Source organism: Lutjanus erythropterus, chromosome 6, assembly GCF_056507025.1.
Source record: "Lutjanus erythropterus isolate fLutEry1 chromosome 6, fLutEry1.hap2, whole genome shotgun sequence".
NCBI lineage: Eukaryota > Metazoa > Chordata > Actinopteri > Lutjaniformes > Lutjanidae > Lutjanus > Lutjanus erythropterus.
The window spans coordinates 9,926,092-9,937,411 of record NC_139322.1 but is presented as its reverse complement, the minus strand read 5'-3'; the positions used below and the strand labels follow the sequence as shown (position 1 = coordinate 9,937,411).

At 41.9% G+C, this 11,320-nt stretch overlaps 2 protein-coding genes across 4 annotated transcripts in view; both read left to right on the top strand.

The window, feature by feature from the left end:
• Window positions 1-1,079, top strand: part of prickle3 (prickle homolog 3) — a 34,403-nt gene extending 33,324 nt beyond the window's left edge. Inside the window, exon 11 of the mRNA XM_084720492.1 lies at window positions 333-1,079. Within this exon, the coding sequence (XP_084576618.1) occupies window positions 333-793 (461 nt within the window). The 3' untranslated portion in view covers window positions 794-1,079. The remainder of the gene's footprint in view (window positions 1-332) is intronic.
• A 3,483-nt stretch (window positions 1,080-4,562) lies between these two features.
• fam110a (family with sequence similarity 110 member A) lies at window positions 4,563-11,214 on the top strand. Of its 3 annotated transcripts, none has more exons than XM_084720488.1 (2): window positions 4,563-4,724; window positions 9,380-11,214. In XM_084720488.1, the coding sequence occupies exon 2, from the start codon at window positions 9,568-9,570 to the stop codon at window positions 10,846-10,848; it is 1,281 nt and encodes a 426-aa protein (XP_084576614.1). In that variant the 5' UTR covers window positions 4,563-4,724; window positions 9,380-9,567; the 3' UTR covers window positions 10,849-11,214. The 3 variants fall into 3 exon arrangements, with proteins under 3 accessions (XP_084576614.1, XP_084576616.1, XP_084576615.1); XM_084720490.1 differs by lacking the exon at window positions 4,563-4,724 and adding an exon at window positions 4,936-5,123; XM_084720489.1 differs by lacking the exon at window positions 4,563-4,724 and adding an exon at window positions 7,928-8,026.
• Window positions 11,215-11,320: the final 106 nt, after the last annotated feature.

Genomic DNA, 11,320 nt, shown 5'->3' with positions numbered 1-11,320 from the left:
CTTTCCTGTCATGTCTTCATCTGTCCTATAAAATTAAAGAACTGAAAAACAGAAAAACTGAGTTCCACTGACAAAATCCTGGTCAAAGACAGAAGTTTTGGTCTCATTTTTCAGTTAGCAACTAAGACTAAAATTAAATTAAAAATTCTTGTCAAAATTTCCACTGGAAAGGACAAATCCAACACTGGCTCTAGTCACGGTCTTTCACTTTTTCCATGAGGTTAGCATCCACTGTAGGCGAAGACGAGCTGTATTCACTGGTTATAGTCTTTAACTTCACTTGTTATTTGTTTGTCAGTTTTGTTTTTATCGTGATTTCTATTTCCAACCAGATGGATCTTCTTACCACCAGCGGAGTTTGCGGCGAGGGTGGAGCCGGTGCCGTATCCCCTCCGACCCCGCTCTCCACCAGGAAGCAGAGAGGCGCTCCCGACGCTCGCGGCCCGACCGACCTCGGCTGGACGCCCTGGAATGGAGAGGAGAAAAAGACAGGGACAAACGGGGCTCTGCGAGGGCCTGCTCACTGACCCTCCAGCCGGGCCAGTACAAACATGAAGACTCCTGTTCTACATGCTCTTCATCCTCAGACTCAGAGGAAGAGGGCTTCTTCCTGGGACAGCGCATACCTCTGCCCCCGCAGCTCCGAAAGCAGCCGCCCGAAGGGGACAAGGACACTGAGGGGGAGGAGGAGAGGGAGGTGCAGAGGGACCGGGGACTGAGAGGCAGCATACGGCGGAGGAGAGCTCACAGCCTCGGTGCAAAGGACAAAGATAAAAACTGCGCTATCTCCTAACAGCCAGCAACATCAAAACACAGCATGTTGTTTTCTAAATTATACTGCACAAGAAGAACAAATCGCCCTTTATTTCTCTGGAGTTCAAACTGTTTAATGACGGAGATGTTGAGTTAAATCCAGCGCCCGCCTGCAGACTTTTCCAAAGGTGAACCACAGCCGCGGTCCCTGACACACGACTTAGCAAAGGGAAGCACAGTGAACCTCACAGAAGGCTCTACTCTAACTTTATGGTATTTACTTCACATTGTTGGACTTTGAGATGTTACAGTGTGGAAAATGATGTCTGACTCTCGTGACTAGTGATGAAGGTGGACTGATTATTGGTAACATTTATGTTTCATTTCTATTATGAAGAGATAGTTTGGATTTTTTTTAAAGTGGGGTTGTATGAGGTAATCAGAGTATTTCATAAAGAAGATGCCAGTCAGCACGCTGCCAGTCTGGAGAAGCCACAGGACTACCATTACAGAAGCTAAGCAATGTACTGCTGTGAACAGAGTCAGCAACAAAAACATATTTAGCCAATTAAAAAAAGCACCACCATCTTAAAAAAAATCTACATCATGTTAAGTGTGTGCTATATTTAGAATATTTTCACAGCCTTACTTTGCCATCAGCCAGGCTTTTTGAAGGAAAACTGCTATTATATAAACCAAACATTGCTCTGTATCACTCAACCAGACTCTGCTGGTAAAACCAGTAATTAAACTTTGCTGAACACAGGAGTTGCTTCTGTGGAACTGTTTCGATTTGTTAGTTTGTTTGTGTGACTTCAGTGTTTTAAAAGGATAGTTTGAATTCATCATAGTCACATGATAGGACGAATTAACTAACCAGTCAAGGCAGCGGTACACCAGCAACTCGTGTGATCTGTGAGGTAAAGTTACTGATTTTGCCACTGGAGTCTGGTGGCTTTGAACAGAGTGCTTTCACATTTAAAAAGGCTATCTGATGGCAGGGTAAAGAGGTGAAAATATTCTAAGTATAGAGTACAGTTAAACTGATACAGATTTTTTTAAGTGGCTAAAATACATTTTGGACTGTTAACATACAATACCTTGAAAAATATCAATATTTCCCATCATTTTCCTTCATTTTTTAAGATAACATGTCAACAAAACATTTTTTTCTCATCAGATCAGGCCTTTAAAAATAACTTAATGATCTAATTATTACAGTAACTAGAAATTGAGTAAAGTTAATAGTGTCAATGGAGAGAAGAGAAAATGAGAAACCAGCTGGTATCAATACTGCAGAGGAGGAGGACTGAAACCATTTAAATTCCGAACTGATATGTGTATATAAATCAATATTATTGATAGCACTACTGCTGACTCTGTCCACAGCAACACATTGTTTAAATTCTGTCCTGATGCTCTTGCTGCTTCTCCAAACTGGGGCCGTTCAGACCGCTGCTGTAGGTAATACACTCACCATGCCATCATACCAGCCCACTTAAAACAATCTGAACTATCCCTTTAACATCCAGGCGATGACACCCACCCGTGCTGCAGTTTGTTTGGATACAAACTGCCGTCACTCTGAAGTGAATGTTACAGCTTTTTCACCTCACCGTCATTTACATTTATGCAAACTTCCAGTAGCACATATGACCAGGAACTGACCGCACACTCCTGCATCGCTGGTCTGTAAAAGGAATATTAAATATTTGTTGTTTTAACTCTACTGTAACCATTTCTCTGTGCTCTTATGTGCAATTTTTATGTGACTGTAATTTTTTTTTTTACAGTTATGAATACTAAATGGCCAAATATTATGGTATGGAGTGTGATGACTTCAGCAAACTGTGGTAGTTTTACGCTTTGAAAATCAAAAAGATTGTCAAGAGTTTAAGTGGATTTTGGAGGTTAAAGGGACAGTTCACCCCAAAATCCAAAAATACTTTTTTTTTTTTGCTCACATGTAGAGTTATTCATCCATCTAGATTGTTTTGGCGTGAGGTGACAAGTTGACTGTAATTAATCAAGGGCCACTACTGAATTGTCCCTAGAAATAATTTAGATCAAAAAACCTAAAAATGGAGCCATTCTTGTCAGTGCATGTTCAGCGATGGTGAGATTCGGTATTCTTCAATAGTGTAGTGCAGTGTACAGAGTAAAAAAATGTTTGAACAGCTTTTTCCTTTAAAGTGAGTCATTTTAATGTGTAATGTAATTTTCTTTTAGTTAAAATTAATTTTATAGTATTATTAATAGTATTCATTTCATTCAGGAAACCGTATCAGTTCCACTATTGAATATTTTTGAATCTACTTGCAGAATATTTAATATATAAATTAAGAGAACTAGCAATAAACTAGTGTTATTCAGATCATCAGGGAATAGTGAGAAATACATCAAAATCAAAATCAGTTATTTTGTCATTTATTCCCATGTGTGCTGTGTCTTAGTCAGCACTCCTCTTGGCAGCAGGGCAGCGTCCCTCTCTCTCCCCTCACACTGTGCGCCTCAGACAGAAGAGTGAGCTTTTACTGTGGTTGTGGGGACACTCTGTGTTTGTGTCGCTCTGAAACTTTGTGAAAACAAAAAAACTTTTTTACTAATTTAGCTCTGGTTTTTGGGAACAGTTCCAGTCAGGATTCTTTGAACCGTGGTGCCATCTAGTGTGTCGGGCCATTTTTTCATGTAGTTAGTTCCAGCTGGGAACCAACTTTTTTTTTGGTGGAAATGCTGATAACAGTTCAAGGTACTTGGACTGGAACAGGGCTGGTTCCATGTTGGTGGAAAAGGCCTCACAGGGGGAGAACAAGCCCAGGGTGATATAGAACATAGCTGCAGAAAACTTTGCAGTGATGAGAAGCGACCCTTTCTTTAAGTAATCCGGTTCATGTCATTCACTTACCACTAACAGCCCCACTCACCCAACCTCCCTATCTGTCTCAGTGGTTCTAACGTTACAGCTCAGCTGAGAGGGACGCTATTAATGTTTACCTCCTGCACTGAAACCAACACAAGCCTCTTGTCCATGAGAAGATGCACGGTTTCCTCTGATACAGTTGGTGGGTGTAGTTCAGTGTTCACGTGAAACTACTCACAACAAGGTCTGTGGATTATCTTGAGTATCCGGGTCATGATCTCTGGAAAGAGGCACTGCTGTTAAGTTTTCCAAATTTATTTCTTTGGCGCAACAAGCTGACAGCCTTTTAGTCCCATTATATTGGAGAGAAGGCAGTTCAACAGCTGATATCTCTACAACTCAACATCTCACGCCAAAACAGTCTAGACTGATTAAAAGCACTACAGGTTGGAGGAAACATATCTATTTTTTGATTTGGGAGTGAACTGTCCCTCTATGTGTGTTTATAGTCCAAATGAAATCCTGTAAATTTTGTGTACATTCATGTCTTTAATCAAAAAAAAAAACACTTGAGGTCATTTATTTTTATATACTTGGTGTGGGTCTCTGTTTTGTTTTGTTTTCTTTTATTTTTGGGTGAAAGAAAGAGATCATGATGTCTGTTTCAGTTTCTCTTGATTGTGTGAGACAATTTTATGGTAAAATTAAATTTGTCTAGATTGTTTGTCTTATTGTGAACTTCATTACACACTTCACACACACTCAACACAGACCTTTGAACAGCTGAAAGCGTGTCGCCTTGGGGTGTAGATGAATTATGATGCCAGCAAACAAAGTGCTTATCATCCATCTTGCAACATAAAACAAAGGCAGGGTCATGTGATCAAGGAAGTCAGCTTATATCCTTGTAGGAGAGTGGCTGGACCAATCAGCAGGAGGGGGCGGGCTCAGGAGGAGCACACATGAGTTGTCAAACAGGTTTGTCTTGAGCTGCTGCTAAGTGCTCTCAAACACACTCTCTTCAAGAGGACAGGACGGTGTGCTCGCTGAGACAAAAAAAAAAAAAAAACGACACCAGGAAGAGTCAGGACACCAACAGAGGACAGACGGGGTGAGTTATCGTGTAGAAATACTTAAAAAACAAGACCTGACAACCTACAGCTTCATGCAGGCAGACTGAGCATGTCAGGGCAGGACTAGTATGTAGGCCTTGAGTACATGAGGGACATTTTCTGTTGTTTACCTGCCTCTCCTTTGTGTTTCTGTTTCTCTCTGTGTTTGTCATTTTCTCTCAGTAGCTGAACATGCCAGCACTTGACTCAGAAACAAATTAGTGGCTGCTGCTCTATTTTTGTTTGTGTGACCCACCTCTTGACATTCCTTGTTGGTTTGTAATCACACCAGCCTGCTGCCACCTCTAATGACACACATCATAGTGCTGCCGCTGGCTGCGTTTACCGGTAAGGGGACATCAGAGGTGTTTTTGTAAACCGGGGAGACTTTGAGGCAGGTAAGACTGGAGGTCCAGAAAGTGTCTATCAGCTCTGTCAGCAGGAGTTTGGCCTGGCCCAGACTGGAATGGCAAATATGTGGAGAATGTGGCTGGCAGATGCAGATTGTTCAGGCGGCATCTTTCAAACACACTCAGTATCTTAAGTATATAATGCAGAAAGAGTGTTTGTCCTTATCAGCAGGGTTGGGTCAGATTACTGTGAAACATAGTCAGCTGCTGAATACAAATTCTGTGGCAATTTTTGTGATTTATAATGTACGATTACAAAAAACCTGGTTGCTCAACATAATCGACAGTTGTGAGCAGTTTACTGGAGGAACTACTTTCTTTCTGTGGTAGAATCTACTGGAAGTACATACTGTCTACTAAAGTGAAAGTAATTCCTTCATGAAACAGCTCACTGCAAGTTCTGTGTGTATTATGTTGAGTAATCAGGTCATGATTTTTGGAAAGAGACACTGGTTTTGAATTTTTCAAATCCATTTTTTTGGTGCTTTGAGCGCCACATGCCAAGTGCCATTTAGTCCCATTATATTGGAGAGAAGAGAGACACCTCCACGGCCGATATCTCCAAAACTCTGCAACTCACACCAAGAAAAATCTAGATGGATAAATAGCACTACAGGCCAGGGAAAAACATATATTCTTGATTTTGCACTGTTGCTAATAAAATGGATGCAGCCACAAAAGTTGAGTTCTTTTTATTTTCTCAAAACATCTTCCATGTTTGCATTTCGCATATTTTGGCATTTACAGTTGCTGAAATCATCTTATCCTCACAAAAACTTCCCTGGCACAAACTAGAGGTATATGGTTGCCGTTTCTTTTCATGTTAGTTTTTATTGCAGCTGTTTTTTTAATCAAAGGCCACATGGAGGACTTTGCTCTTGTAACTCAAGAGCAGCACTTATGTGAAAGGATTATCCTCCATTTTTAATGTAAATAAAAATGAATAATATTTCCATCATCCATAAATCATCACTACAAAACAAAAACAGTTATTAGAGTCACCACAAACCTGCAACCTGAGAAACTGCAGAACATATTCAGTATGTAGCCTACGTATTCAAAAATCTAGTCAAGTAATCCTTTACAATGTAACTATAATCTATGTAACTGCACATTTTTTTCACATGTAGTCTGGATTGGTTGTAATGTAATCTATTACTACCCAAGCTGCATTTATCAAGTTCATTATTATGACCTTTACAACAAAACCGCCTGCAGTTCAGTCACCACAGTTAGACTATGCTCACATTGCAGTCCTCAAATTCTGATTTATTGCTGAGATCAGACAGATTCCAGTGTGAACCGGTCGCAGTCCTGAACTGACATGAGCAAAAGAACCATGGTGTCGTACAAAAGTAAACATGGGGGCCACTGAAGTCAGCGTTCACGGTTTCACTTGTAAATTGATGTGCGGTGGAAGCCAGCGAATTCATGATGATGACGTGGACGAGGAAAAAAAAGACCTAAATTTTTAATTATGGGTTTTTGTGAAGCAATGGCTGCTGCTTCTGTACTGAGGTTTGTGTGGATGTAGACTCAGAGCGAGGAGTGTTTGGATTGTAATGGGAATTTAGGGCTGAAAACTTCTCCAGTCTAATGATACCTTGTGGTACCCAGATCTAGAAAGAAAATGAACATGTGGTTTTGCTTGCAGCAAATCACAGCGTGCGCTCCTCGAAAAGACAAATCTTTGAAAAGAGGTGTTGAATGAAGCACTCCACTGGTATCGGTATCACTTTAAGAGCACTAGTATTGGTATTGATATTTAAATTTTTAAACGATTCCCAGCTCTAAACTGATTTCATCCAAAATGTCAGGATGTCAGGTAGTTTTAATACACCTGTCTCCAAGAGTCTTGAGGTAAGACACTTCAGACACAAGAGTTCATTAATTCTGATATGACTCTTCACACTGAGGTCGCATTGCAAAATATTAAATTCAATTCATTGGCTTTATTCACATAACTGCATAAAATACAACGTTGCCAAAGCAAATTAATACAAAAGTTCACTTGGTAATAAACAACAGAAAAACAAAAAGGCATGGAGAACAGGAGGGGCTATGAGATGTAGCATGGATATGAGATCAACCTACAATTAATAAATTATTCATCAATAAACTACTCATAAATTATTCTCCTCGTGAGGCGGGGAACCACAGAAAAATCCAAAATATCATCAAATATCAAACCTGTATCTGATTCAGGACCACATATGAAAGTGGCCCGAATCAGAATTGAAAAGATCAGGTTCTGTGTGATTGGTGCTGTTCACACTGTCATTAGAAAACAACAGATCTGACTCTCATATGAGCAAAGAAAAATCAGATTCGGGGCGGTTTTGCCTGCGGTGTGAACGCAGCCTTAAGCGTCCACACAGAGGGACGAGTTAACAGAAGTCGAACCTCTTTGTCGTGACTTTACTGAACCTACAGAGGTTTGTAGTTCAGGAAGAAGCCGACTACAAACTCCTGGCAACCGGCTGCTTTATTTAAAGATGAGGAGCCATTGTTCCCATAGCAGCTGTTGGTGTGTGTGTTAGAGAGAGATCTGCTCTGTATCGCCTCCAGACAATAGCTTGTTGACAGCTGTCCTCGTGCACCTCCCATCACCCCTCACACACACACACACTCCTGCCACTCTTTTCCCAGGCCGTCTACTGACTGAAAATGAAGTGTCAGGTTTATTGTGTGTTTGTTGGTGACTGCGAGTGATTGTTCAAATCCGTCTGCGCCGGCAGCCAATGAACTCGTAAGGTGGTGAACGCTTCGAGAGGATTGGCTGCAGGTCAAATGGGGAGGGTTCATGGGTGTATTGTGGAGTTGACTGTGTGTCCTGTCTGTGTTAGAGAAGTACAAGTGTCTGAAAAAGAGACGCTCGCCTGTCCTCTGAGGTAAATGTCTTTATTGACTGTTCATTTGAGCTACTGAGTTATTGAAAGCGTTGGGTCAGATTACTTTGAATACATTGAATACAGATTACATTGCAGTATTTCTAACAAGTAACATAATCCAGAAAAGTCATCTAATCATAATTTTTATTATTACTTTTAGATTAGACCTACTTCAGAATCAAATGTTAAAAATATTGCACCTCATACTGTTTTTAATATATATATATATCACATTTCATACGTATCCATGTGGACTCTGTTTGTTTTTTGCATATTTTTGCACATTTCAGACCTTATGCATAATGTCATTTGCACTTATATGCTTTTTTTCACATTTTCTACCTTATTTTATACTTTGCTATAAATAGAGACATGCATTGTTCTCGCATTAGTATTTGGATTGCTGCACAAAGAAACACCAATAGGAAACTTAGATAAAACTGGCAAGAAAAAGTGCAAGCAATAAAAGCGACAATAAAATCTTAAGAATAAATAAAAACATTACTAATGACTAAAACTTCAAAGCAAATGAATGAATTAAAACAAGAACATCTGAGGGTGAAATGTGCGACAGTTGAAGATTAAAATTGCCCTGAGGACAAGACCTCCGCTTTCAGAGATCAACTTTAAATTGTTCTGCATGTTATTCCATGTTGCAGGAGCACGGTGAGAAAAACTGGATGTTCCAAGTTCAGTAAAAAAAAACCAACTGACATGTACTCAAAATGTAAAAGTAGAAAAGTCACCCTCTTAAGGACATTTGTATCAGCTTGTCTTGTTACGTCTGTCAAACATGATACGCACTGATGGACACACCAAGGAATCATCTTTTCTATGTGTTATTGTTTCATCCATTTAGTTTGAAATCAGTTTGTATGTTTGGAAGGTGGTGCACAATCATGCAAAATAAAAATAATCAATAATTGTCCTCAAATGCATTAAAACAAAATGTAAGGATTAGAAAGTACAGGTGTTTGTCTTAAAATGCAGGGAGTAAAAGTAGGGAGTAAGTAAAATGTTGTCAGAAAAATAAAATGGACTGAAAACTCTACTTAAAGGCATAATATGCAACTTTTTCCCACCAAATAAAAAAGAAAAGTATAGTCAATCATCAGTTCTGATCCAGTAGAAGTGTGTGGTGGTGACTGAATCTGCAGGGACGCAGCTCTCTGCCTGTATTTGTCATTAGTTTGGTGTGCTTGGGATGCTTTACCAATGCAAAACGTCTTTCTGGTACTGATTCTTCCTATAAGTACACTAATGAATTATTTGTACTTTGTTACTTCCCATCTCTGGTTACTATCCAACTTTGGTTATTGAGCTTTTTTTCACTGATGTGTCTCTTTTCCACAGGATGTCCAAATGTCAAGAGTTCAGCTGAGGTGCCGAGGTTACATCTCTTCAAAATCATCATGACACAGCGATACAGAAGCACAAATACTGGATAACTGTTGTTTCTACAAGGACATTTTTCTCAACGTGTCCAAGGAGGAAGCTGTGAACAGAGAGTACAAGAGGACAGGTACTACTAGTTTGACAAAATGCCACTGGAGACGCTCCAACGCCAAGCGAGGCAGCCGGCGAGGGCGGCTACAGCAGCTGCACCTCCACGCCTGCGACCCAAAGGGCCGGTGGGGCCGGACTTCTACCGACAGTTCCCGACAGCTGCTGGGAGGCCGAAGCAGAGCGCGGTGGAGAGGCTGGAGGCAGACAAGGCTAAATATGTCAAGAGTCAGGTGGCTCTGTCCAAACAGCAGCCGGTCAGGCCTCCGGACGTGAGGAAGCCTCTGATGAACCCCAACGCTGCTCTGCAGCCCACCAGGAAGACGCCGATCCCAATGAAGATGAAAACAGAGGGAGTCCAGCTGGACCTGGAGCATCTGACGAATCTGATCAGTAATGTGAGCGATGGACCCCGATCAGAGGACAGCAACGCTCCTGATGGTGCTGCCACCACCACCTCAGACAGCTCTCCACAGCAGACGAAGGAGAGGCCGTGTCCACCTCCCCGTCCTGACTGGTCCAGTCCCGCTAAGGTGAGGTTAAAAGCCTCGGGACCTTCCAGGGTGGAGGCCCCCAGCTCTCCTGGGTCTCCAGCTGCAGGGACGGTGCGCAGAGTGGACGTCATGCCTCAGGCCAGCCCTGTGAGGACGACCTGCAGACCCCCTCAGTACATCCGGCAGCCCCTCCAACCTTTACATTCCCAGTTTCCACTCCGTCCGGCTGTGTCTCACCTGCGTCTCTTCCACACCAGAACAACAGCAGGTCCTCCGTCTCCTCTCAAACCTGTTGTCGCTCTATTGAAACCTGACAACCCTCCAGCTGGAGCCCCTCTCCCTGCACCTCCAGCTGGAGCCCCAGTCCCTGCACCTCCAGCTGGAGCCTCTGTCCCTGCTTCTCCACCCACCCTCCCTCTTTTCCCTCCTCCCTCCCCGGCGATCACCCGTTTGTCCTCCACCAGCTCCAGGAAGCGTCCCTCTCTGACCCGGTCCAAATCGGACATGAGCGACCGGTGCTCCCGAGCCGGGACAGAACTGGAGCGCTTCTTCAACCTGTGTGGTCTGGACCCAGCGGACCTGCAGGAGTGGACAGGATCCAGCTCTGACATTGTGTCCATGGCCCGTTTCCGCAGTGTGAGCGCTCCAGGGTCGGAGTGTGCGGGCTCCGGCAGAGAGGAGGAAGATGAGGAGGAGGGTGCAGGAAATGCTGCAGAGCGAGTTCCCTACGGTGTTTCTGTCATTGAGAGGAACGCAAGAGTCATCAAGTGGTTGTATGGAGTCCGTCAGTCAAAGGACAGTGCAAGCAAGAGCACCAACCTGTAGGATGTCAGGGTGTGAAATGGTCTGAAATAAGCTTAAAAACAGTAAAAAAAAATCAAAAACACTTGAAGTGATGGGATTAAACTGGCTGTAAACTGACGGATGAAATTTGTCCGTCAAGTAATTCACCTCCCCTGGTCTTTGTTTTGACTTTTTTGTTGTTATGTTTTTAATTTTATTTTACAAAATTAGGATTTTGATTAAAATTTTGTTTTCAAAAAACAGAAATGGCTATTTTTACTCTGAGAAATTAATTTTTCATTTTGACTTTTCAAATGTTTTTGTGGTTATGTGTCTCACAACAGGGACCTTGAAAATTGTCTTTACTGGCTGTAAATGGACGTCATTAAAGACTGAATGATGCAAGCATCTTGTTTTGTTACTCAGTGATTTGTTTTAGAGAATCACAGAATTTAACTCAGCTGTGACACATTTCCTTAAGGTGTTTTTGTTAAATTATACAACCTCTTAAGTC